Source organism: Dasypus novemcinctus, chromosome X (genome assembly GCF_030445035.2).
Source record: "Dasypus novemcinctus isolate mDasNov1 chromosome X, mDasNov1.1.hap2, whole genome shotgun sequence".
Lineage (NCBI taxonomy): Eukaryota > Metazoa > Chordata > Mammalia > Cingulata > Dasypodidae > Dasypus > Dasypus novemcinctus.
Window position 1 is genome coordinate 21,268,163 of NC_080704.1, and position 27,834 is coordinate 21,295,996.

At 38.1% G+C, this 27,834-nt stretch overlaps 1 protein-coding gene and 1 non-coding gene across 2 annotated transcripts in view; both read left to right on the forward strand.

Moving 5' to 3' along the window:
* The window catches only part of CDKL5 (cyclin dependent kinase like 5), a 309,028-nt gene that overhangs the window by 239,119 nt on the left and 42,075 nt on the right, over positions 1 to 27,834 (forward strand). Inside the window, exons 12-15 of the mRNA XM_058291571.2 lie at positions 4,005 to 4,971; positions 8,367 to 8,468; positions 8,750 to 8,855; positions 12,216 to 12,339. Of these exons, the coding sequence (XP_058147554.1) occupies positions 4,005 to 4,971; positions 8,367 to 8,468; positions 8,750 to 8,855; positions 12,216 to 12,339 (1,299 nt within the window). The remainder of the gene's footprint in view (positions 1 to 4,004; positions 4,972 to 8,366; positions 8,469 to 8,749; positions 8,856 to 12,215; positions 12,340 to 27,834) is intronic.
* On the forward strand, positions 15,480 to 15,586 carry LOC111762289 (U6 spliceosomal RNA). Its single transcript, XR_002795441.1, has one exon. It is a non-coding gene; the product is annotated as a U6 spliceosomal RNA (small nuclear RNA).

The window sequence follows — 27,834 nt, forward strand, 5'->3', positions numbered from 1 at the left end:
TGACATGGCAGTGAACTCCATCTGCCATGACCATAAAACCTGTGGGTCTCTGTAGCCCTCAGAAGAACCAATACCAGGGGTTGTATCTACTTTATCTGTCTCTGAGACTCTGCTCAGGTGTGCATAAGGGCAACCCCTCTGATAATCTCCCGGCTCTTTTTTAGAGACTCAGCCATATAAACTCATTTGTCCTTTCCATTTCCCCCTTGATTTAGGTCAAAAAGCATTTTTAACTCCTGTTATTATATGTAGACAGGGATATTCTGCTGGTAGAAAGGAATTTTAAAGGCTCAAGACCTGGTACTTTTTATACCTGTGAGAGCATCCATAAACTGGTGATAACCATTTATCCTGTGTATTCTCTTGTTTAACAATTACTGTGATTATATTATATAGCTGTTAGTGCTCTTTAAAATGACCAATTTCAGTTATGGTCGTCTTCACATCTTATAGGCCATTTTTAGTTAAGGAGGCCTGGGAGCAGATTCGATTTTTTTAAAAAATTAAGCTGGTGTTCAATTTGTTGTTTGTTTCTATGAGATATTAGTACACTAAATCAAGGAATAATAATCATCATTTGGTTGCTCTTTTGTGTTGAGGAGGTTCAGTTTATACCTGTGCCTGATCTGGGATCACTCCAGTACAGAAGCTTTTGTCTCCCTTATACTTTGTCATTTGACAACTTATGTTTACATTTGGGAAAGAGGTTGGGGGATCCTAATAATATAAAGTTCAACAGACGATGATAAATTTTTCATGTGATGAAAGAGGGCCTATGGATTTGTCTTGTATTGGATCACTTCCATTGAGTTCTTGGAGTGAACCAGTGGAATCTGAGGAATCTCTTTAAGGATATGTTAAGGAGGATGTGCGGTGATGGTATTTTCAAGGGTACAGAGGAAATGATTTGTTTGGATCTCTGAGAAGTCCTCCAGATCCTCTTTGGAAGTAGATAAAAATTGAAATTATAAATTAATAAACTTCTCTGGAAGAATTTAGTCTTAGGACTTTAAATGTATTGAATGTATTAAAGAAAGCCCTAAATTGTTTCTCTAGAAATTGTATTACCTCACTTACATGTATTTGGGGGTATTATCTCCACACTTGTCTATGTTCCATATTTACTCTGTAGAAGCTCTTTTCATTAGGGACAATAATTCTAGTTTGACTCTCAAATTGACTGTGGTTCCTTCAGACTTCCCAGGACCATCTTAAAAGATGTTCACAGCACTGTGTCACATTGCTTGCCACTTACACGTTTCCCTGCCCTGTCCCTGGACACCCACCCTCCCATCTTCTGTCTTCCAAACCCATTTCCAGATAGGAGGGGTAGTGGACCCTCCTAAGTCTCCTTCAGACCCTCCTGAGGTTATGTTCACCTGGTTTTTGGCATCCTGGTGCTTCAACCTGCTGTATACTCTCTTCAGTCCTGATTCACTAACCTTCCACATCAAAATGGAGCTTTGCAGCTTTGACATTTGCTTTTAAGAGTTATTTTATCTAAAGAGATTTGCCTTTTATCCATCTATGTATGTATACTGCCAGCCACTTAAGATTTTTAACCCAGATTCCTCAATAGTTTTGTATCACAGAAAACTATGGAAGTTTTGAAGCTGTTTTTATGGTACTTTGGCAGAGCTTCAATTTAAAGATGATACGATGCCCTTTCTATTTAAGAGTTATGTGCAAAACTCAGTGGCTTCAGAGTAATACTGAGATAGAAACTTTAAGAGTAGCAATATAAGCTGTCTGCACATTTAGAGAAAATCTAAAGCTTTGACAAATGTTCCTACCTTAACTTTATAGCCTCCTTTTTCATGTAAGAAATGGCATCTTATGTTGCTATAAATATTTTCTTCCTAAGATCTCATGTAAGTTTGTACTCAACAGTGATAGCAGTATTTCTAAAGGTTTCAAAAGCTCCCTCAGCCATCTTCACTTTTCTCTGTCTCTTTCTGGTCCTCATTTGAGTTTAGGGCAGTACACAATAATTCTGTATGTTATTTATCTCTCTGCCATTACTATTTCTAGGCCTGAAGGAGATAGGGGAGAAAATAGGGTCACCAGAACTTAGGAAGAGTTGGAGCTGGAAAGGAGGAGCCACCCTGTGGAAACTTATCCTGGAGGGATGCAGCTCTGACCTGAGATAGGGGAAGGAGCAGGGAGGACATCCCCAGCCTCTTGTCCTGTGATCATTGGCCAAACCCAGCCAGAAGTTAGCCGGCAGGTGAGCCTGGCAGATGCAGTCTGCAGAGTTGAGCTCCTAAGGCACAGGGCAGGGCAGAGAAGGGTGGAGAGTGAGTTGGGGTTTGGGCAAATGGAGACTAACCAGCATACTCATATTCAAATCTATTTACAGTTGAGATTATTTGTCTATCATTGTTTGGGTTTTTTAAAAGTCACTGAGATATTTTAGTTACTGCTATATAAGTTGATTAATGGTTTAAAACCTCATGCCTTTAGGATACTGGGACTATCTTTCCTTGATCTGGGGATAAACTGTTGTCATTTAACAGAAAGCAAAACTTAACCTTCCTTCCTTTGTAATTTCTTTCTAGGTTTGGGAATGACCATTTAGTTAGTGTGTATTTAAATCATCTTATTTAATACTGTGATTCTTGTGATATAAGTGGGAGAGATTAGTGTTGCATTTTGGACATGAGGCCTTCTCCACACTATTGCAGGCTTGCTTGATACCAGATTTTTTTTAACACCTTCAAGTAGGTTTCTGGAAGTGATTGCTGCCCAAAAGACGGAAGGATAGGGAAAAGGCCCTTAAATTTGATGCGTGAGCTTGCAGATTCTCATGGAGAAAATTGGAAGGCATCATTTTACAGAAAAACAAATGTGACTTTTCTTCCAATTTGTATGTAGTGGGAACAAAACTCTCCCAAACCAAACCATCTTTAGCAATAGCAATAGTTGCAGGAAAATTTTCTGAATGTGTATTTATAAGGGAATTGTGTGATTATTCATTTAAGAGCATTTGAACCTATCTCAGACTAAAATTTAATCCTTTAAATAGTTAAAATAGAACAAACTGACCTTGCTCTGATGTCAGTTTTCACTCTCAAATAATGGACAAAGTTTTCTTATGAATTTATACTTTTTACTTTAAACCAAGTAGGAAATGAAACTTTGTCTTGATGAAGGTCTCAGCCTGTTTGGAATAATGAAGTATGAAATAAGGACAAGAATAAATTGTGTCTTTTGAAGAGAAAGGAACTCTTTCACATCTCTGTGTTTCAGTTAGATTCCTGTTTAGAGTTACAAAGAGTTATCTCAAGAGCCTAAAGTTATTGCCACTTCTCTAAAACATAAATACAAATCATTATATCTTCCAACAACCTCACATGGCCATTTACATTTCTTTTTAGAGCATCATTTTCTTTTACTTGAGTACATTGCTAGAATTCTTACTCTTTGACTCATTAGGCTAAAGAAAACGAGACATTGGTTTCTGTGTCCTTGAGCTGCGAGTATATATATGTACCTCTGAGGCAGGCTATGAGTTTTACAAATAAAATGAAGTTCAAAGAGCACAGTAACCTTCATGTCTAAATGTTGCCTTCTGACATTCAAGCAGACAAAAGAGTTGTAGAGTTTGGCTACAGCTCAGCATTATTCTTAGCAGGCATTCTATAATACTTATATGAGTACCAACCTAGCAAAAGCATGTGTTTCACCAGATTATCCATTAGAAAATATGTTGACAGTAGATTAGTTGAGCATTTAAGGATGCCAAAGTATCTTGGTTAGGACCAATGCTTTGTTGCAGATTGACTTGGTCTAAGGAACTGTGTTCTTATTGGTAGGCTACTTGTTATTGGTAAAAAGTTGTAAGAAGGTAAGATTGTAAGATTGGTAAAAAGTGTGTTTGAGAAAGTTAATGTTTTTTGGTCTTTGAAGTATTTTTGGCATTTGTTCATTTATTTTTTTACATGATAACTTTAGGTGTGTCTCTTTTAAGGGGAACTGACATGCTTCTTTTGTTTTTGACATAGAAACCAAGCCAGCAAAACTACTGCTTTACAGTCTCACCACAGATCTAACAGTAAGGACATCCAAAACCTAAGTGTGGGTCTGTCCCGGGCTGAAGAAGGTCTTCCCACCAATGAAAGCTTCCTAAATGGAAACCTTGCTGGAGCTACCCTTAGTCCAATGCATACCAAAACCTACCAAGCAAGCAACCAGCCTGGGTCTGCTAGCAAAGATCTCACCACCAACAACATACCACACCTTCTCAGCCCTAAAGAAGCCAAGTCAAAAACAGAGTTTGATTTTAATATTGACCCAAAGCCTTCAGAAGGCCCAGGCACGAAGTACCTCAAGTCAAGCAGCAGATCTCAGCAGACTCGGCACTCATTTATGGAAAGCTCACAGAGCAAAGCTGGAACGCTACAGCCCAGTGAAAAGCAGAGTCGGCATAGCTATATTGACACCATTCCCCAGTCCTCTAGGAGTCCCTCCTACAGGACCAAAGCCAAAAGCCATGGAGCATTGAGTGACTCCAAGTCTGTGAGCAATCTCTCTGAAGCCAGAGCCCAAATGTCAGAGTCCAACACCAGTAGGTACTTCCCGTCCAGCTGCTTGGACTTGAACTCTCCCACCAGTCCAACCCCCACCAGGCACAGTGACACGAGAACTTTGCTCAGCCCTTCGGGGAGAAATAACCGAAGTGAGGGCACTCTTGACTCACGCCGAACCACAACCCGGCATTCTAAAACAATGGAGGAGCTGAAGCTGCCCGAGCACATGGACAACAGCCATTCCCACTCACTGTCTGCACCTCATGAATCCTTTTCTTATGGGCTGGGCTATACCAGCCCCTTCTCCTCCCAACAGCGTCCTCATAGGCATTCCATGTATGTGACCCGAGACAAAGTGAGAGCCAAAGGCTTGGATGGAAGCTTGAGCATAGGGCAAGGAATGGCTGCCAGAGCCAACAGCCTGCAGCTCTTATCACCTCAGGTACAGCTTAGGACCTTGACCAGATTTGTTGGCTCATCCTGGGAAGGTGGTGCGGAGGATGTGAGTAGTAGGGTCAGTTTGCAATTCTCCAATTGCAGGAAGTCTTATTCTCTTGGTAGGATACATTTAGGGGATCAATACTCGAAGGACTAATACCTGTTAAAAATAGTTTTATTACTTTAATCAATTAATGATACTTAAGAGAACTCAAAAGTTTGGTTTTATAAATCTGTTTCCTCTCTTAAATGTTACTTTCTGGCCTATTTGGGTGAGAGAATCTAATTTTAATTTATTGCAGAAGTCATCAGCTTATATGGGTTAGTTTTTTTATTCTCTCAGAATTCAGTGTGAATCCATGACTTTTTTCTCTGATCTTCTCTAAACCACATTTGCTTAAATCAAACCTTGCGCTAATATGTTACTTGATATCTTAACTGAATTTAAAAGTTCTTTATGTAATATTATAGGTAAATTTAACGTAAGGTCCAGACGAATGCTAGTTTTCAGTCTTTCGGATTGTTTTAAAATCTCAAGGCAATCTTTCTAGAATAATGCTTCCTCTGTCTCATTAATCTTCAGAACCTAGAATTGGCACTAACCTGTATAAAGGAAGTAGAATTCTTACAATAAAATACGTGTTTTCAAATTAAATTTTTGTGATATGAAATAGTCACCTGCATCAAAGAAAATAAGGTGAAGTGAAACTGAGAAAAGCCAATATTAGGAGAAGAGATGAGGAAAGTACTACTCTTTTAGAGGATATGAGAGTAAGTTCTTCAGAGCATGTCAGAATTCCAGAAAATATGGGGAGGGTGAGATTATCAATAAAGAAGCAATCATTATAGTAAAGGAGCTAAGAGCTTAGGCTCTGAAGCCAGGCAGGCTTAGGTTGGAATCTCAGATCTGCAACTTGCTTCTGATTATGGAAATTTGGGGAAGTTACGTAATCTCTTTGTGCCTCAGATTCTTTGGAGGATTAGATGGGATAATACACATCAGTTTGTACAGTACTATGCCCAGTATGTGGCACAGAGTAAGTGTCTAATAAGTTTTAGTTGCTGCTATTTGTGTTGTGGTGGTAGCAGTTATTAGACCCTGAATACTGAATACCCTCTCTATACTGAGTATTCTCAGGCATTCAGAAAAGTCTGAGATAGGGTTCTTACCCTTGAGAAACTTTCCTTCTCTCGGGGAAGATGAAGTTATGCACAAAACAATTAAAAAGTAATTCAGAACTAAATTAATATGGCACTGGTAATAAGTAAGTTGAGAACAGGAATAGGGAGAGGCCATTGTGAGCAGGAGCACTGTTGGAAACAGCTTTAGTATCAACTAAAGGTCTTGCTCTGGGCTTAGATGTCTAGACAGGTTTTGGATGGCAAAAGAGTGAAGACGTGTTTAAGCATTTACTGAGCTAGGCACCATGATGGGCTCTAATTAGAAAAATGAAAAATATGTCCCTGTCTTCTTGGAGTGTATGGGCTGGGGAGGGGGGAGAGCAGGCACTTACCAAGGGATGGGTTATCACAGTACTGTGAGGCTGTGCACCTGGGGCTGAGCTTGAGGTATGTGTATAGGAGGGATAGAGAGGAGCCTCAGGCCAGGCAGGGGGTTGTGGGAGGCTTCCAGAGAAGGTGGCATCTGAGCAGAGTTCTAGGATGCTTCGCACTTAACTAGGGGAAGAAAGCGGTGAGGATAATAGGAAAGAGACTTGAAGGGAAGGAAGAAGAGAACATTGCCACGGAGGAGACATTAAATAGCATAGTGTCCTTTGGGAGTTGCACCCTGGTCCACATTGCTGGAGTGGAAAAATGCAAGATTTGGAGTGGCTTTTGCAGTAATCAAGCATGAAGTGAGGGAAGTATGTTCTGGACTGACTCAGGGCCAGTGGGAAGACAGAGAAAGAAAGGCTCTTACAGACTTCTCAGAAATAGAAACAATGGAATTTAAGAATTAAAGGATTGAATATAAGAGTAAGGAAGAATCCAAGATTTCTTTTTCTAGGAGCTCCTTTTGGTAGTGGAAGAAAGAATTTTTGAAGTCACCAGATTCACTCCCTTCATTTCACAGGTGAACATGCTGAGGCTCAGAGAAGTTGGGGAATTGCCCAGGTTTGCAAAGCTCAGAAGTAGAAACATAGAATTATCAGAGGAGCCCCTGAAGAATCACTGTAGAGGCAAGAGAACCTCTAGAACCAGACAAATCTCTAGGGCCTAGCAGCTGCTCATAGACATTTTTGTGGTCAAACCAGGAAAGTATGCTAGTATTAAGCAGAGTGTAAACAAGTAAGAAAAAGCTCTAACTTAATAACAAATGGGTAGCTCTTAGAGAAAGCCAGAAAAAAAGATTTTGTGAACATGGTGGCAACAAGCTAATTATAAACAACTTTTGTGGACTAAGCACAGATCAGAGTGTTACTGAATATTAAGTCCAGTTTAGGAGGTACAGGGCCAAACTGCAAAAATGTATAAGTTTAGTAGTACAAAGATAGCAGAAGGTTTGAAAAGTGATTAAAGCTGTGAGTAGATATTGGGAATAACTCTTATGCAAAATGTGACACCTTCAAAATCAGGGGGACTAGGCTGACATTGCCTGCCACTTAAGACCTTAGGCTAGATATAAATAATTTATTTTTTAAAATTCATTTCCAGAGGCCTTTGTAAACAATACAAGTGGTAAAATTCAAATGAGATTTTGTCACGAAGTATTAAGAAAGGCTACATTGAATGATTTCCTATTTAGAATCCTATCATAGTACATTTGGAGATTGAGGGGGAGAAAGAGTCATATTTTGAAATTTTAAATACAATTTTTTTAATGTAGCATATAAGGCTGAGATAATACTCTTTCTGTACGCACTGTACAGATATGCAAAGGAACTAACTCCTCCTGATGACTTGGTAGTTTTGTTCCTTCAGCTTTTTTTCTGAGGGTAGAAACTGCTACTTTTCCCTTCAGTGAACTCCACTGTAGACTGAGTGCTGTTTTGAACCTGTGACTCACTTCCTTGAGAAAGAGAGGTATCAGTGGTCCCCAGAGATGCTCTTGATTATGGTCAAGAAAATGCATTAATTAGAGTGCTTTGCCAAACCATGGATGCTGGACTATCTAGATATTGGCAAGGCCTTTTAAAAAATAATTGAACTATTTTCAGCAAATTTATTCCCCGTTTGCATTAAATTTAATAAGAATTTCACTTTGTATCTGTATGAAATTTGTTGGACTTAGTTTATATTCATCAGATGAGTCACTTTTCTATGTGTTTTAGCCAACTAACATTTTAAAATTTTAGCTGTTAAGGTCTGGTTAAACCAAATAAATACCATTGTGATTTAGGTGATTTTCATCCCTGAGAACAGGGTGCTCTTGTAAGTCCTTTTAAAATCTACTTCCAGCCTGGTGACCAACTCCCTCCAGAGATGACTGTGGCACGATCTTCAGCTAAAGAGTCCTCCAGAGAAGGCACGTCTTCATTCCACTCACGTCAGAAGTCTGAGGTCTGTTGGGCTACATTTTACTGTAAATTGTATATCTAAAGAGTATTCATTCACCATCATTATAACTTATCTTTTAAAATTTATTCATACCCAATCTCTTCCTCAAATAATTTAAATTGGCTTGTAAAGCAAGTCATTTTCCTCATGGCAACCTTCTGAGTTTTCACTTAAAAAGATCATTGAGTAAAATATTATAGACTGATTAGGCAATGTTCTAACTTCATAGGCAACATTGTCATGAATCTGTTGTTTAATTTTTGTGAATTTCTTTCCCTTCCCAGGGTGGAGTGTATCATGACCCCCACTCTGATGATGGCACAGCCCCCAAAGAAAATAGACATCTGTACAATGATCCTGTTCCAAGGAGAGTTGGTAGCTTTTACAGAGGTAAGCCCGGCCCCTAGCATTCTCCTCTCCCCATTCTCCCTCACTAAATCTTCAGCTCATCCCTCCACTACATTTTCATTTCTTCTGACTGAGTTCGTACCAGCATCATTCTTGCCTACACTGTAGCCTTCCACCAGTTCGTCCTGCCTCTCTGGTCCCACTGGCTTAGTTCAGGCCCTCCTGTCTTCTCACTTGGATACCTGGAGTAGCTTCTGAACTGGTCTCTACCTCCAAGGTACCCATCAAAACAGTCACCGGAATGATCCTTCTGAAGCTGTGTTCTGACCATACCAGTCATTCATTCGATTAAGTCATAAAATATTAATCAGAGGTCTTCTATGTGCCTGGTACTGTTCTAGCTTAGGACATGTCTATGGACAAGACAGCTGAATATCCACCCTCCTGGAGTTCACATTCTTATGAGGAGAGATTGACAATAAATGTAATAATTATGTACAATATTAAAAGGTTTAGTTAGTGCTACAGAGGAAAAGGAGTAGAGCAGGGCAACCCATTGCCCACCCCACATCCCAAATCTCCAGTCTTTCACCTATTGAGCATCCTTTTCTAGCTTCTCACTGGTATCAGGAAAAAAATCTGAGTTTCCTAAAATGGTATTCCAGACTTTCCTTGGTCTGGCCCTCGCCATCTTCTCCAGCTGGAGAACTGCTTGATCATTTTAATTAGGAACCTGAGCTAAATAAATGCATAGAAGTGTTAATTCAGTACTAAATGTATAGTGAATGATTAGGCTATTTCTCTTCCCTCCCAGCCCCACTCTGATCTAAGTTCATGTTCTAATGTTCTAATGATCAGAGTAAGGCTGGGAAGGAAGAAAAATAGCCCAGAGTGTTAATTCAGTACTAAATGTATAGTAAATGATTAGGCTATTAGCCCAGGATGCAAGAGTATCTCCAGCACTAAAGAGGGGGAAGGGGAGTGTAGGGCATTCTCAGCAGCTGAGGGGAGGGAAGCCACCCTGAACAGGGAGGTCTGTTGTTTTGACACTGGCAATGAGATTTGGCAGGTAGAGCATTTCTGTTTTTTGAAATGTATTTATTTTTACTGTGGTAACATATATAATGCAGAATTTCCCATTTTAATCATTTTTAAATGTACAATTCATGGCCATTAATTGCATTTACAATATTGTACTACCATCACCACAATTCATTATAAAACATTTTCATCAGTCCAAACAGAAACTCTGCCCATTAAGCAATAACTCCCCAACTAACACTCTCCCCCATCCCTTAGTAACCTCTGATCTTTCTGTCTCTATGAAATTGCTTATTCTAGATATTTCCTGTAAGTGGAATTACACAATATTTGCCCTGTTACGCCAGGCTTCTTTGACTCGAGTTTCATCTATGTTGTAGCATGTATCAAGACTTCATTCCTTTTTATCACTGAATAATATTCCATTGTCTATATCTACCATATTTTGTTTCTCCATTGATATACTCTTGGGTTGATTGCACCTTTTTGTAACTGTGAATAATGCTACTATGAATATTGGTGTGCAAGATCTGAGTCCCTGTTTTCAATTCTTTGGGGTATTTACCTAGGAGTGGAATTGCTAGGTCATATGGCAATTCTTATGTTCAACTCTTCGAGGAACTGTCAAACTGTTTTCCACAGCAGCTGTGCCATTTTACATTCTACCTGCAATACACATGGGTTCCATTTCTCCGTCTGCTCGTCAATACTTACTTTCTGTTGTTGTTGTTTTTTAATAGCCATCCTAGTGGGCAACTATTTTCTCCCACTCTGTGGGTTTTATTTTCACTTTCTTTCTTTTTTTTAAGATTATTTATTTTATTTATTTCTCTCCCCTTCCCCCCCCCACCCCACTTGTCTGTTCTCTGTGTCTATTTGCTGCATGTTCTTCTTTGTCCGCTTCTGTTGTTGTCAGCGGCACGGGAATCTGTGTTTCTTCTTGTTGCATCATCTTGTGTCGGTTCTCTGTGTGTGTGGCGCCATTCCTGGGCAGGCTGCACTTTCTTTCGCTCTGGGTGGCTCTCCTTACGGGGTGCACTCCTTGCACGTGGGGCTCCCCTACGCGGGGACACCCCTGCATGGCACGGCACTCCTTGCACGCATCAGCACTGTGTGTGGGCCAGCTCCACACGGGTCAAGGAGGCCTGGGGTTTGAACTGTGGACCTCCCATGTGGTAGACAGACACCCTAACCACGGGGCCAAGTCCGCTTCCCTATTTTCACTTTCTTGATAATGTCCTTCGCACAAAAGTTTTTAATTTTGAGGAAGTCCTATTTGTTTATTCTTTTTTGGCTGCCCATGCTCTTCGTGTCATATCTAAGAATCCATTGCCAAATACAAGGTCAGACAAATTTTACCTTGTGTTTTCTTCTAAGAGTTTTATGGTTTTAGCTCTTATATTTAGGACTGTGAACCATTTTGAGTTAACTTTTGGATATGGCATAAAGTAGGGGTTCAAATTCATTCTTTTGCATATGGATTTCCAGTTTTACCAGCACCATTTGTTGAAGATACTCTTCTTTCCCCCATGGTACCCTTGTTGAAAATTGGTCATAGATATGTAGGTTTATTTCTGGATTCTCAATTCTATTCCATTAGTCTTTATGTCTGTCCTTATGCCAGTATTGCATGATTTTGATCACTGTAGCTTTGTAATAAATTTAGAAATCAAGATTGTTTTGGCTGTTTGGGGCCCCTTGTGGTTCCATATGAATTTGAGAATTGAATTTTCTATCTCTGCAAAACAGGCTGCTGGAATTTTGACATCTTAACAATATTCCTTTTTCCAGTACTACTAAAATTAACTAGATAAAGACTTAATAGGATTATTGAAATTACAAATATTTCCAGAATAGTTCCTGTTTTCATTCCTACTGATCAAGAATCAAGTGAAATGATGTCATTTTTCTTAATATACAGCCTGCATACAATGAAATTTGCAGCATATTTTGATTTAGTAACAAGCTTAGAAATTACAGGTAAACATTATACACCACTCCCCCACCAAAAGCAAAAAAGTATTTACTCACACGCATTGTAGTTTATCGTTTTGTTCATTCCTGGATTGAGAACTTAAAGAAAAATAATATTTTTGTGCAAATTACTAAATTTCTTTATAATTTACTTAAAAGTTGATGCTGCCTCCCAAGTGTCAAGTGGATGTTCTAAGCAGTGGGATGCAAGGGGATGTTTCCTGAAATGCCTTTACCCTCAGAAAATACAAAAGGTTATATGAAAGACAGATTTTTTAATTATTTGTTCGTTTGTTTTATTTGTGTTAGAAAGAGAAAATGCAGTAGAATAATAGGGGAAATGCTTTGACCAAAAGAGTACTTTAGTGCATCTCTTTCTTTATTTAGTGCCATCTCCACGTCCAGATAATTCTTTCCATGAAAATAATGTGTCAACCAGAGTTTCTTCACTACCATCAGAAAACAGTTCTGGAACTAACCACTCAAAAAGACAAACAGCATTCGATCCATGGTGAGTATTTTGGTTTTCCTCTTCTTTTTTCCAGTTGTAAATTTGAGAGTTCTGATATATTTGTCATTCTCACTGCTTATCAAAGCCACACCTGGAAACTGTCAACACTGGTAACTAAAAGAAGTTGTACCTATGCTCTTAGGTTAATGTATAGTATATCTTTTCTACATACTAAGGAGTTGTGGGAGTACCAAAATATAAAAGGAATTTTTTTCTTGGTCATTTCATAAAGAAATGGTGAGCTCAATTACAGACTGGCATAGTCCTATGTCAAACTAAATCCAAATGTGAGGAAGGTAGTATTAGTAATATGCTTTTTTCTGGTTTTGTTTTTGTTTTTGTTTTGATGATCAATCAGTTTGAATAGACCTTGTTTAGACATGGATATGTGTAGAAATCCAAAAAACAGTTGTTTTAGAACTACTAGTTAACAGTAATATTGTAATATTTTGCAGCAATGGCAGAAGATGTCATTTCAATCCTAAGGGACAACAATAGAGGAATATAAGAGGGTATGGGATTTTTCCTTTTGGAGTAATGAAAATGTTCTAAAATTGACTGAGATAATGACAGCTCAACTCTGTGATAAAAATGAAAGCCACTGAGTATACACTTTGAATGGATTGTACAAAGCATGGAGCTATATAATACAGGGAATCTAGTGGTGGAGGATGAACTGTGGTTAACAAAACAAATATGAGAACGTTCTCTCTTGAAAGATAATCAATATGTAATACTAATATAGTGGGGTGGGGGGAAAATACACCAAATGTAAGATATGGGCTATAGTTAGTAGTAATATTTTGATGATGCTCTTTCATAGTTTGAAACAAATGTTTCACAACAATGCAAAGTGGTGGTGGTGGGGAGATATATGGGAATTTTTTATGATGATATGCATGCTTGTTTTGTAAATTCACAGCTTTTACTATACAATTATTGTTTATGTATGTTCATATACAAAATGATAAACTTCAATTTAAAAGCTTTTAAATAACTTTCGTTAAATAGTAAAAAAATAAAAATAAATAAGAATTAGGGGCACAGTTGCAATGTTGAACTTTAGTAAAGTTTTCATTGAGTCATCTTTCCCTATCTACCATATTGCTGTTATAAGGCTAAGAAGAGTTCTGGAATTGCCAGTGATGAACTGGCTGTCTTCTTTTCTGTTCCTACTACCTCCAATGATAATGTCACTTTCTTGATAATGTCTTGTGACTCTTTTCCTTCATGCATAACATCTAACTTTTAGTCTAAGTCATTAATTAAGCTTTCTCATCTTGAATATTTTTTTCTTTAACAAGATCTCTAATTTATCATATTGTGTGTATTTGAGAAAAATGCAGAGTTTGATAACTGTTACAGAAACGTAATTTAGAAAGAGTGATTTGCTATTCCTAAATTATCATTTTCGTAAGCACAGTTTTCTTCTTGATAATAGTACTTTAAATTTCTTTTGGTGAGAGAACATTTATATGGTGTACACATTTCATCAGTGGAAAAATCAGGCTCTTACTATGTCTCATTTTAAAGCAATAAATAGATATTGTAGTTTAATATACAGAGATGTTATTCTGACTATCTCAGCTCTCCAGAACCCAGTTAAGAAGTGGGAAATGAGCCAAGTCTCAGAACAAGAAAAACAGAGTTAATGCAGTCAGGTTCATAATCTTTACTAATAGTATAACACCTCCAGCCTCACTCAGAGCCAGGGCAAGAGCTAGTCCCAAGTAACAGTACAGTGAACAGAGGGAAAAAGATCTCAAGCAGTAGTGGTGAAGAGAAGATGGGTATTTCTGTCCTTTCTCAGGCCCCAGTGGGAAAATATTTCTAGCCCTTTTGGTTTCATATATATAATAGGTTTCCATGTAGAGTGTATGTTTATAAGATAGGATGCATTTGCTTTGCTTTAAAAGGTAAATTGCGTGAATACGTTAATGGGTTAAGAAATTTACACTTAAACTGTAAGCCAAATTAGTTCAAAACCCCAGTAGGTAAAATAAGTAAAGAATTGCTATAACTCACTTGCCCAATCCCTGACTTTTTCTTCTTGTAAAGATATGAATAAAGTGGTATCCATTACTAACTTGTCACCATAACTCAGAATTATTCCTATAGAATTATTCACTGACTTTTCTCTCCTCAGACATTAGCTGGACTACCTAGGTTGTTTTGCCAGGGAAGGGGAGAGGACAGGGCGAGTGTCACAGAGTAATGCCCCTCACTTTGTCAACTCCTCTTCCGTGCTGCTTCCAGGGGGATTATACTAAAATGCTCAAGGCCTCTCACTGTGCTACCTCCTCACTCACCCTCTGTCAAATCTGCGGGTCTTCCACAATGAGTCTATGAGCAGCTTGAGGTCAGGCTCCTTTTTTTATTTTTCTCCACAACTGTAACACCTAACACAGGGCATAGCACATATAAAGTCCTCAGTAAATGTTGGGTGGCTTTGATTGCTAGCTTTAATTCCTTCCATTATTTAGGGAAATCTTTTGAATTCTTTCTTTTCTCTCGACCCCTTTTGAGAATAGCTGTTGCGTTAGATAACATTTGAATTCCATGACTGTGCAGGAAGGAGACTGTTGACACTGTACCATACCACTCCCCACATTCATACACATAAACACACACACACACCCCATACTTTATTTATCAGAGCTCTACTGCTCTGGATAATGTGCCAGCTTGACTAGATGGGTGGGCCTTCTCAAAGCCTCTAACCCTGAGATTTATGTGAATCACTCATTTACCCTTCCCCTGTACTATTCCTTACAGACTCATCTGCCGCCTGTATGGTTAGCTCAGCACATAGCAGTTGGCTGTACCAGGTGGAATCACAGGGTCCAGAATACACAAATGAGGTAGATCACCAGGTACCCTTTTACCCATTTGGCTTAGTACAGGTTGTAAATGTTCAAGAATCTTCCTGACTTCAAGGCTCAGTCTTCATTCCTTTATACAACATACAGCTTTTCCAGTGCCTATTTCCCAGGTAGCTTCTCTCTTTCTCTGTCTCTCTCTGAATCTCTCTTTCTCTCAAATTTTATCCATTTGGGGATTTGGTGTCTTGGCAGAAAACACTTCTGCTACTGACCCTTTATATTGTTAAGACTCCTTCTGATTGGTAAAAACTTCAATCTCTGCTCGCTTTGGCAGCACATATGCTAAAATTGGAACGATACAGAGAAGATTAGCATGGCCCCTGTGCAAGGATGACTCACAAATTTGTGAAGCGTTCTATATTTTTCTAAATCTGCAAAATAAAACTTTTTAAAATTAAAAAATAAAAATAAAAACTTCTATCTGTTAATCTGAATATTCTGTTATGCTTCTAGGTTATGTATAGATACCAGAGGAAGGGCATACTCTATATCCTAAGCATATAATTCTTTCTCTTCTGGAAGTTACAGAACATTCAAAATAGTATTGCAGTCTGGACTAGACACTTTCTGAGGCTCTTTCAATCCTAACATTTCTGCTTTTGTGATTCCAGTGAACTGTAGAGTTAGGCCGAGTTCCCTAGAATCCTTGTATGACTGAATGATGTGGCCTGGAATTTAGTTTAGTGCAAGCTGTCTTGAGGTCCCATGCAAGAGGGTTGCATCTCCTTAATCCCTAAAGTACTTTCCATAAGAAGTTTATCAGTCAAATTCTCAGGACCTAGACTCAGTCTCATTGAGATCAGAGTGCTAGTCTCAGCAGTATAGCATTGCATTAAAGAATTTTACCTGTTTATCATTCTTTTTTATTTTTAAAGTGAACCCTCGTCTCCAGACTTTATTTTTTATTTATTTATTTTAATTTATTTATTTCTCTCCCCTTCCCCACCCCCCCCCCCACCCCGGTTGTCTGTTCTCTGTGTCTATTTGCTGCGTCGTCTTCTCTGTCCACTTCTGTTGTTATCAGCAGCACAGGGATCTGTGTTTCTTTTTGTTGCATCATCTTGTTGTGTCAGCTCTCTGTGTGGGCGGCGCCATTCCTGGGCAGGCTGCACTTTCTTTCGCACTGGGCGGCTCTCCTTACGGGGTGCACTCCTTGCACGTGGGGTTCCCCTACACAGGTGACACCCCTGCATGGCAGGGCACTCCTTGCGCGCATCAGCACTGCGCATGGGCCAAGCTGCACACGGGTCAAGGAGGCCTGGGGTTTGAACCGTGAACCTCCCATGTGGTAGACGGACACCCTAACCACTGGACCAAGTCCACTTCCCCGTTTATCATACTATTCTCACTCATTCCATCATGTCACAGTTTTCTGTCTTTCAAAATTGTATATGCATCTTCATACTGAGATCTAATGTTAGTTATTTCATTGGCTGTCTTATATTAAAAATTTTGCCTCAGAGCTTCGAATTCTTTCAATGAAGTTTAAAATTTGCAATTCCTAATGAGTTCCAGGAATACTTGGGCCTTTAGTACATGTTTTTACTTCTTGATATTCCCATTAAATTTTTTTTTTTAGATTTATTTATTTATTTATTTCTCTCCCCTTCCCCCTCCACCCCAGTGTTGTCTGTTCTCTGTGTCTATTTGCTGCATCTTCTTTGTCCACTTCTGTTCTTGTGAGCGGCATGGGAATCTGTGTTTCTTTTTGTTGCGTCATCTTGTTGTGTCACTTCTCCGTGTGGGTGGCGCCACTCCTCGGCAGGCTGCACGTTCTTTCACGCTGGGCGGCTCTCCTTATGGGGCACACTCCTTGCACGTGGGGCTCCCCTACACGGGGGACACCCCCGCATGGCACGGCACTCCTTGCGTGCATCAGCACTGTGCATGGGCCAGCTCCACACAGGTCAAGGAGGCCTGGGGTTTGAACCGTGGACCTCCCATGTGGTAGATGGATGCCCTAACCACTGGGCCAAGTCCGCCGCCTCCATTAATTTTTAGGCTAAACACATAGGAAGAAATTAACATTATACCTTCAAGCAATCATGGTTTTTAATGCCTACTTTTGTCTCCTTTTGTTTTGTAAATCTTTTCCCTTGTTGTCCTTGATCTTGAGCTCTTGGTTTCTAAAATAAACTTTCTGTGGTTTGTAAAACCATTTTACCATTCTATTATATCTGTAGTACATTTGTTGTTGAAAATTATCAAAAGAAACTTAATCACCAATAATCCTACTACATAGATATAACACTTAAGATTTTATTTCCTTCCATTTAAAAAAAAATGCATGTGAATGTATACAAATATAGTTTTTTTATACAGTTAGATTCATGATATAGAAAGTTTTTTACTTTTTATTTTTTTTAGTTAGTGAAGTTGTATGTTTACAGAAAACTCATGTAAAAAAATACATCATTTGCCATATACCCTATTGTTAACATTTTGCATTAGTGTGGTACCTTTGTTACTATTGATGAAAGAAGATGAAAATTGTACTATTAACTGTTGTCCTTGGTTTACATTAGGGCGTATTTTTTCCCTGTATACTACCCTATTAGTAACACCTCGCATTAGTGTATATTTGTTATAATTTATGAAAGAACATTTGTATTATTGTATTATTAACTATAGCCCATCATTTACACTAGAATTCACCATTGTATAATCCTGTTTCATCTTTTAATTTTTATTCTAATAACAGATGTATGACCTAAAACTTTTCCTTTCCACCACAGTCACATTTATAATTCAGTACTGTTAATTACACTCACAATATTTTGCTACCATTACCACCATCCATTTCTAAAACTTTACAACCAACCTAAATAGAAATTCTGTACTAATTAAGCATTAACTTCTCATTCTCTACCCTCAACCAGATCCTGGTAACCTATATTCTAGATTCTGACTCGATGAGTTTGCTTATACTCATTATTTCCTATCAGTGAAATCATACAATATTTGTCCTTTTGTGTCTGGCTTATTTTCACTAAGCATGATGTCTTCAAAATTCATCCATGTTGTTGCGTGTATCGGAACCTTGTTCCTTTTTATAGCTGAATAAGATTTCATTGTGTGTTGTGTGTGTGTGTGTAAACATTTTGTTTATCCATTCATTGATTGATGGACACTTGGGTTGCTTCCATCTTTTGGCAATTGTGAATAATGTCGTTATGAACATCTGTGTACACATATATCTGAGTCCCTGCTTTCAGTTCTTTTAAATATAAACCTAATAGAGGGGATTGGCAGGTTATATGGTAATTCTCTTTGTTCCTATTTCTGCACATCCTTCCTAACACTAGTGATTTTCTGTATTATCGATAGTAGCCATTCCAGTTGGTGTGAAATAGTATCTCATTGTGGATTTGATTTGCATTTCCCTAATATCTAGTGATGTTAAGCATCTTTTCATATGCTTTTTAGCCATATGTGTATCTTCTTTGGAGAAATGTCTATTCAAGTCTTTTGCCTATTTTTTAAATTGGGTTGTCATTTTATTGTTGAGTTGCAGGATTTCTTTATATATTCTAGGTATTAAACCCTTATCAGATGTGTGGTATCAAAATATTTTCTCCCATTGAGTAAGTTGTCTTTTCACTTTTGTGATAAAGACCTTTGTACAAAAGTTTTTTTTTTTTTTATGTTGTTGAGATCCCATTTATCAATTTTATTTTTCTTTCGTTGCTTGTGCTTCAGGCTTAAAATCTAAGAAACCATTCATTGCCTAATGCAACATCCTGAAGATGCTTTCCAACATTTTCTTCTAGGAGTTTTATTGTCCCAGTTCTTACATTTAGGTCTTTGATCCATTTAGGGTTACTTTTTGTGTGTGGTATGAGATTGGGGTCCTCCATCTTTTGCATATGGATATCCAGTTCTCCCAACACCATTTGTTGAAGAGACTATTCTTTCCATATTGAGTGGACTTGGCAGCCTTGTCAAAAATCAATTGACTATAGTTGTGAGGGTTTATTTCTAAACACTTAATTTAATTCCATTGGTCTGTCTATCTGTCCTTGTGCCAGTACCATGCTATTTGATAACTGTATCTTTGCAATAAGCTGTTTTCAAGATGATTTTGCCTATTTGGGGCCCCTTACCCTTCCAAATAAATTTGGTAATTGGCTTTTCCATTTCTGCAAAGTAGGCTGTTGAAATTTTGATTGGGATTGTGTTTAATCTGTAAATCATTGTGGGTAGTATTGCCATCTTAACAATATTTTGTTTTCTAATCCATGAGCACAGAATGTCCTTCCATTTATGTAGGTCTTCTGTGATTTCTATTAGCAATATTTTATAGTTTTCTTTGTGCAAGTCCTTTACATCCTTGGTTAAATTTATTCCCAGATATTTGATTCTTTTAGTTGCTATTGTAAATGGAATTTTTTTCTAGATTTCCTCCACAGATTGTTCATTGCTAGTGTATAGAAACACTACTGATTTTGGCACGTTATTAATCTTATATCCTGCCAGTTAGCTGAACTCATTTATTAGCTCTAGTAGCTTTGTTGTAGATTTTTCAGGACTTCTATATATATGATCATGTCATCTGCACGTAGTGAAAGTTTTACTTCTTCCTTTCCAATTTGGATGCCTTTTATTTCTCTTTCTTGCCTAACTGCTCTGGCTAGAATTTCTAATACAGTGTTGAATAACAGTAGTGACCGTGGGCATCCTTGTCTTGTTCCAGATTATAAAGGAGGGAAAGCTTTCAGTCTTTCACCATTGAGTATGATATTAGCTGTGAGCTTTTCATATATGTCCTTTATCATGTTGAAGGTTCCTTCTGTTCCTAAGTATTTTATTCAAGAAAGCATGCTGAATCTTGTTGAATGCCTTTTCTATGTCAATTGAGATGAGCATGTGGTTTTTTTTTACTTCATTTTATTACTGTAGTGTATTACATTAACTGATTTTCTTATGTTGAACCACTCTTGCATACCTGGAATAAAACCCTCTTGATCATGATGTATAATTGTTGTAATGTGCTCTTGGGTTCAATTTTGCAAGTATTTTGTTGAGTATTTTTATATCTATATTCATAAGAGAAATATTTTTTTTTCTTGTATCTTTATCTGGCTTTGGTATTAGGGTGATATTGGCCTCATAGAATGAATTATGTAGTGTTCCCTCCTGTTCATTTTTTGTAAGAGTTTGAGCAGGATTGGTATTGTTCTTGGAATGCTTGGTAGAATTCATCTATGAAGCCATCTGGTCCTGGGCTTTTCTTTGTTGGGAGATTTTTGATAATTGATTCAATCTCTTTGCTTATAATAGGTCTATTGAGATCTTCTGTTTTTTCTAGAATTAATGTAGGTTGATTGTGTGTTTCTAGGAATTCATCCATTTCATCTAAGTCATCTAATTTGTTGTAACGTGGCATACAGTTGTTTACAGTATCCTCTTATGATCCTTTTTATTTCTGTGGGATCAGTAGTAGTGTTGCCTCTCTCATTTCTGATTTTATTTATTTGCATCCTTTTCTTGTCAGTCTAGATAAGAGTTTGCCAGTTTTACGGATCTTTTTAAAGAAACAACTTTTGGTTTCATTAATGGTCTCTACTTTTTTTTTTTAATTCTCAAAGTCATTTATTTCTGCTCTAATCTTATTTTTTTCCCTCTGCTTATTTTGGGATTAGTTTGCTATTTTTTTTCTAGTTCCTCCAGGTATGCAATTAGATCTTTGATTTTAGCTCTTCTTTTTTAATTTAATTGTTTAGGGCTGTAAGTTTCCCTCTTAGCACTGCCTTCACTGCATCCCCTAAATTTTGATATGTTGTGTTCTCATTTTCATTAATCTCAAGATATTTACTGATTTACCTTGCAATTTCTTCTTTGACTTACTGATTGCTTAAATGTGTGTTATTTAACTTCCAAATATTTTTTGATTTTCTAGTCCTCTATCTGCTGTTAATTTCCAGCTTTGTTCTATTATGGTCAGAGGAGATGCTTTGTATGATTTGTCTTTTTAAATTTTTTGAGACTTGTCTTATGACCTAACGTGGTCTATCTTGAAGAACAATTCATGTGCGCTTGAGAAGAATGTATATTCTGTTGTTCTACTTTGCAGTGTTCTTTCTATTAGGTCTAGTTCATTTATCATATTTTTCAAGTCCTCTGTTTCCTTATTGATCTTCTGTCTAAATGTTCTGTGTATTGATGAGACTGGTGTATTAAAGTCTCCAACTATTATTGTAGAGGTGTCTGTTTCTCCCTTCAGTTTTGCTACTGTTTGCCCATGTTTTTGGGGGCACCATGGTTAGATTCATAAATATTTATGATTATTATTTCTTCTCTGTGGAATGACCTTTGTATTAACATAGAGTTTCCTTCTTTGTCTCTTAGAACAGCTTTTGACTTAAAGTTTATTTTGTCTGATACTAGTATAACTACACAAGCTCTTTTTTGGTTACTAGTTGCAAGGAATATCTTTTTCCATTCTTTCACTTTCAACCTATTTTTGTCTTTGGCTCTTAGGTGACTCTTGTAAACAGCATCTAGTTGGAACATGCTTTTTTATCCATTCTTCCAATCTATGTCTTTTGATTGGGGAGTTTAATCCATTTGCATTCAGTGTTAATACTGTAAAGGCAGTTCTTCAACCATTTTGTCCTTTGGTTTTTACATGTCATATCTTTTTGGGGAGTTCTCTTTCCCTTTATTGCAACCTCCTTTTCTGTGTATTTGATCTTTTGTGATGTGTCTTACTGATCCCTTTCTCAATACTCTTTCTGTGTATTTTTAAAATACTTTCTTTGTGGTAGGTTATATAATCACCTACCAACTTAGCTTCAATAACATGTACATTCTCTGTTCCCATATCTCTCTGTTTCTCCTCTTTATATTGTTTTTATCCAATGTTGTCTCTTAATAGTTTGTGTGTTCATTATCAGGAAATATGCCTCTTGCTTGTTCAATTGTATTCTGAGTCATGTAGGAATTAAGGAGTAGGGTTGTATATTGAAGATACAATACTATTGGGTTTTGCATTTACCCTTTTAGTTACCCTTACTGAAGATCTTCAGTTCTTCACAATATTCCAAGCTACTCTCTCAACCTGCAGAACAACCTTAGTAATTCTTGTAGGGCAAGTCTTTTGTTGACAAACTCTGTTTATCTGTGAATATTTTAAAGTCTCCCTCATTTTTGAAGGATAAGTTTTGCCCAATAAAGAACTAGGCTGGCATTTTTTTTTCTCCCCCAGTACCTTGAATATATCATACCACAGCCTTCTTGCCTCCATGGTTTCTGATGAGAAATCAGCACTTAAATCTTATTGAGGATCCCTTGTGTGTAACAAATTGCTTCTCTCTTCTTTCAGAATTCTCTATTTTTGGCATTTGACATTCTGATTAGTATGTAGCTCTGAGTAGGTCTGTTAGAGTTTGTTCTGTTTGGAGTAAGTTGTGCTTCTTAGATATGTATATTTTATGTCTTCCATAAGAGTTTGGAAATGTTCAGCCATTATTTCCTCAAATATTCTTTCTGCCCCTTTTCCCTTCTCTTCTCCTATAAGACACCCTTGATAGTGTGTGTGTGTGCTTCATTCTGTCATGCAAATACCCCTAAGACACCACACTACTTTTTTCTCTATCTGTTCTTCTGACTGATTTTGATTGTCCTGTCTTCTGGTTTGCTGATTCTTTTTTCTGCCTGTTCAAATCTGCTGTTGTATGACTCTAGTATATTTTTAAATCTCCATTATTGTGACTTTCATAAATTCTGTTGTTTCTTTATATACTTTCAAATTCTTTATATTCTAGCATTGTCTTCTTAATATTCTTTACCTCTATATCCAAATTTTCCTTCATCTCCTTGAACTGATTTAGGAAATTGTTCAAACTTCTTTGTTTAGTTGTTCTAAATTCTTTTTGTCTCTGAAGTTTGATTTTTTGTTGTTGTTGTTTTTTTTATGTGCTCAAATTTTTAAATTCTTCATTACCAAGACTGTTAGTACGTAGGAATACAGAGCTGTAATAGAAAGGAGAGAAAGTATAGTGTGATATTATAATTAAATGTAAATAGGCAGGTCCCAGCTTCAGCAGACACTAAAAAGGAAAAGACATGGACTTACCTACCCTTTTTTTTTTCATTTATTGAAATATGTCACCCATACATAAACATACATAAACAATAAGTGTGTAGTAGTAGTTGTGAACTTACAAAACACATATACATAACATCATACAGGGCTCTCATACCTCAACTTATGACCAAGAACTTGCCCTGTTGTGAAATATTTTTAATTAATGATTAAAGAGTATCCTCAAAATATTACTGCTAACCAAAGTCTCTTACATTTGGTATATTTTCCCCCCAACCCACCCTATTATTATTATTATTATTATTATTATTATATCATTTATACCTGAACATACATAAACAATAAGTGTAGAGTAAAAGTTGTGAACTTACAAAGCAAACCTGCATAACATTACACAGGGGTCCCATACATCAAACCACCACCACCACCACCTTGCATTGTTGTGAGACATTTCTTACAAATTATGAAAGAATATCCTCAAAATCTTACTACTAACTATAGTCTTTACCTTACATTTGGTGTATTTTTCCCCCAACCTACCCTATTATTTTTTAAATATATCTTTATGACAAGTTGTAAACTTACAAAACAATCATGCACATGTACAGAATTGCCATACAGTACCCCTCTATCAACATACCACACTGTGGTGGTACATTTGTTATAGATTATGAGATAATATCAGATTATTACCAGGTCCATAGTGTACATTTGGCACACTTTTTTCATACTCCCGCATTATCAACAGTACATCTTTGGCATAGGTGCATGAATATTACATTATTACTGTTAACCACAGTCCATAGGCCATTCCAGTTGTATTTTTCCCATGCTTCTCCACATTCCCACCACCCTACAATAGTGACGTATATCTGCTCTAGGTCACAAAGGACACTCTTGGATCTGTACCATCAACCACAATTCTGATCCACCTCTGGGTTTACTGTGTTATTCAGTCCCTTGATTATTCTTTAGCTTCCTGTCAATTGGGATTTACATCCCTAGACTACCATTTTCAGGCACATTCACATTTATAAACCAGCTCTTACTCACTATAATGTGTTACCATAAACTCTATACATTTCCACACTTTTACAGTAAAGTTAATTAAAACTTCTACATACATTAAATGTCAGTACATCTCAGTCTTCCTCTTTTCTCCTTTAAGAATCCGCCACCTACCACCCAGTACGTGAAGATATTTTCCTACATTTTCTTCTAGAAGCTTTACAGTCCTGCTTTTATATTTAGGTTTTTGTTCCATTTTGAGTTAATTTTTTATAAGGTGTGAGATAGGGGTCCTCTTTCCTTCTTTTGGCTATGGATATCCAGTTTTCCCAGCACCATTTGTTTTTTGTTTTTTTAAAAAATTATTTAATTATTTATTTTTTTAAATTACATTATGAAAAATATGAGGTCCCATTCAACCCCACTGCCCCCGCCCCCCACTCCCCCCACAGCAACACTCTCTCCCATCATCATGACACATCCATTGCACCTGGTAAGTTCATCTCTGAGCATCACTGCACCCCATAGTCAATGGTCCACATCATAGCCCAGACTCTCTCACGTTCCATCCAGTGGGCCCTGGGGGGATCTATAATGTCCCATAATTGTCCGTGAAGCATTATCCAGGACAACTCCACGTCCCGAAAACGCCTCCACATCTCATCTCTTCCTCCCGTTCCCCACACCCAGCAGCCACCATGGCTACCGTTCCCACACCCCTTCCACATTTTCTCTGTGGACATTGGATTGGTTGTGTCCATTGCACATCTATGTCAAGTGAGGGCTTAGATTCCATATGGGTACTGGATGCACTCCTCCCGCTTCCAGTTGTAGACACTCTAGGCTCCATGTTGTGGTGGTTGACCTTCTTCAACTCCATGTTAGCTGAGTGGAGTAAGTCCAATAAATCAAAGTGTAGGAGCTGAAGTCTGTTGAGGCTCTGGGCCTGGGTGTCATATTATCAGTCCAGAGATTCAAATCCCCTACATATATCTTAAACCCAGCACTGACTACAATTCCAATAAAGTAGCATGCAAGTCTTGTGAAAAGAGATCCCCTCTGAGTCCAATTCCATCACGCAGAAACACCAGGTCCAAAGAAGGGCTATCTGTCATGGCAGTGAACCCCTTCTGCCATGACCATAGAACCCGTGGGTCTCTTTATCCCTCAAAAGAACCAATACCTGGGGTTGTATCTACCTTATCTGTCTCTTAGACTCTGTTCAGTTGTACATAGGGGTATTCCTTCTGACAACCTCCAGACTCTTTTTTAGAGACTCACAGCCTTATAATCTCATTTCTCCTTTCCATTTCCCCCTTACATTAGGTCAAACAGCTTCCCGAAGTCATGTCATTATATGTAGACAGGTATATTCTGCTGTTCCGCATTGAATCTTTAATTCAAGGTCATTTTCTAGTTGCTTCTTCAGCTGGTATGTGGTAGTGATCCCTCGGTGCCAGGGAGGCTCATCCCCGGGTGTCATGTCCCATGCTGGGGGGAATGCATCGCATCTACACGCTGAGTTTGGCTGTGAGAGTGGCCACATTTGAGTAACATGCAGGCTGTCAGGAGGAAATCCCCAGGCACAATGCTACTCTAGGCCTTGTTCTTATTGCAGGTGTATAGGCTCAAAAGTGTAACCATTAGTATCAGGAGCCCACTGTTGGGCCCTCCTTCCTTCCTGGTTCTTGCCGTTGCACCTGGAGGATTGCCGCTGCTCTCCCAGGGCCCACAACAGTGACCCCCCGGCCAGGAGCCCAGTACCCCCCCAGCTGTTGTTTTTGTTTCCACTATGAGTATATATAGACATTACCATATACCCTGGGCATATGCCCTGTATAACTCCCTGTCAACCATATATATCCTGTCAATAACATCCCATATCAGTATTCCTCCGCTGCCATTGTTGAACCACTCTGTGATCCAAAACTTCCCGTAAAGTGAATCCCAACATAATGTCAGCTTCAGAAGAGTCTTAGATCACTGAAATTCATATATACAATATACAGTATTTCCCCAGATCCACCATAAAACCTTTTCCCTTGCACAGCAATAATCTTTTAACTTATTCATATCATATTTCCTGAAACTGATGTACAGATTCCAACACTATAGTTTTCAAACAAGGTGACATTTGTGCTTACTCCATATTTTAGGCTGTACAGTTTTCTAAATTTTTTAGTTATCTTATGTTTTGTCTTATGGTTTTCATTATTAGTCTGTCGTCCCCTATATGTTTTTGGTGTAATATTAGCTGTTTTATATTCATCCTTGTGTACTCTCACATAACTCCTCTTTTTCCCCCTTATTTACCTTTGTTCCATCCATTCCACATCCATTTTCCCCTCCCCTTAGGGCCCACAACGCCTGCCAATCTAATACCCTGGGAGCCGTCCTTTCTCACGAGAGATACAGTTCTCTCTATTCGACGGCATTAGTCTTCCCCAGGATATGGGTCCACCCCACCCAATGGTAGAACCCACCTTGGCAAAATGAGCCTTCAGCTATTCCCTCCGGATTCCGTCACGCATCAGACCATACCCCCTGAGCGTCCTAACCAGGTAACCCTCCTACTTATACTTTGATACGTTTTACTCAACATTTAGTTCTCAACGAACTTCTGACACTCTCCCATATTCGTATGTTGCCCCTCCCTCCCACCTATTTCTTGGACAATATTACCCCTCTTCCCATCCCCAGCCCCCCTCAAACCCAGAAAACCCCACCCGAAGGTAACCCCTTGCCCCCATTTTGTCCCTTCTTTGTGCTCATACTTACCGCCAGCTCATCACAGATTCCACCCCTGCAGACATTAACTCACATCCTTCCTCCACCCCCCGATTTCCTGTAAGCCACTTTTCCAGACTCTAGCTCTCTGAGGCAGTTAACTTATTTCATATCATTGAGGTCATATAGTATTTGTCCTTCAATGCCTGAGTTGCTTCACTCAACATAAGATTCTCAAGGTTCATCCATGTTATCACGTGTGATTGTAGTGTATTGGTTCTTACAGCTGAGTAGTATTCCATTGTGTGTATATACCACATTTTATTGATCCACTCATCTGTTGATGGACATTTGGATTGATTCCAACTTTTGGCGATAGTGAACAATGCTGCTATGAACATTGGTGTACATATATCGGTTTGTGTCCTTGTTTTCAGATCTGATGGGTATATACCCAGCAGTGGTATTGCTGGGTCATATGGCAAATCTATGGATAATTTTTTGAGAAACCGCCAAACTGTCCTCCAGAATGGTTGGATCCTTCTGCATTCCCACCAGCAATGGATGAGTGTTCCCCTTTCTTCACATCCTCTCCAGCATTTGTATTCTACTGTTTTTTTCATGGCTGCCAATCTTATGGGAGTAAGATGGTATCTCATTGTAGTTTTGATTTGCATTTCCCTGATTGCTAGAGATTTGGAGCATTTTTTCATGTGCTTTCTAGCCATTTGTATTTCTTCTTTGGAGAAGTGTCTGTTTAAGTCTTTTTCCCATTTTTTAAATGGGTTGTTTATCTTTTTGTTTTCAAGATATATGAGTTCTTTATATATG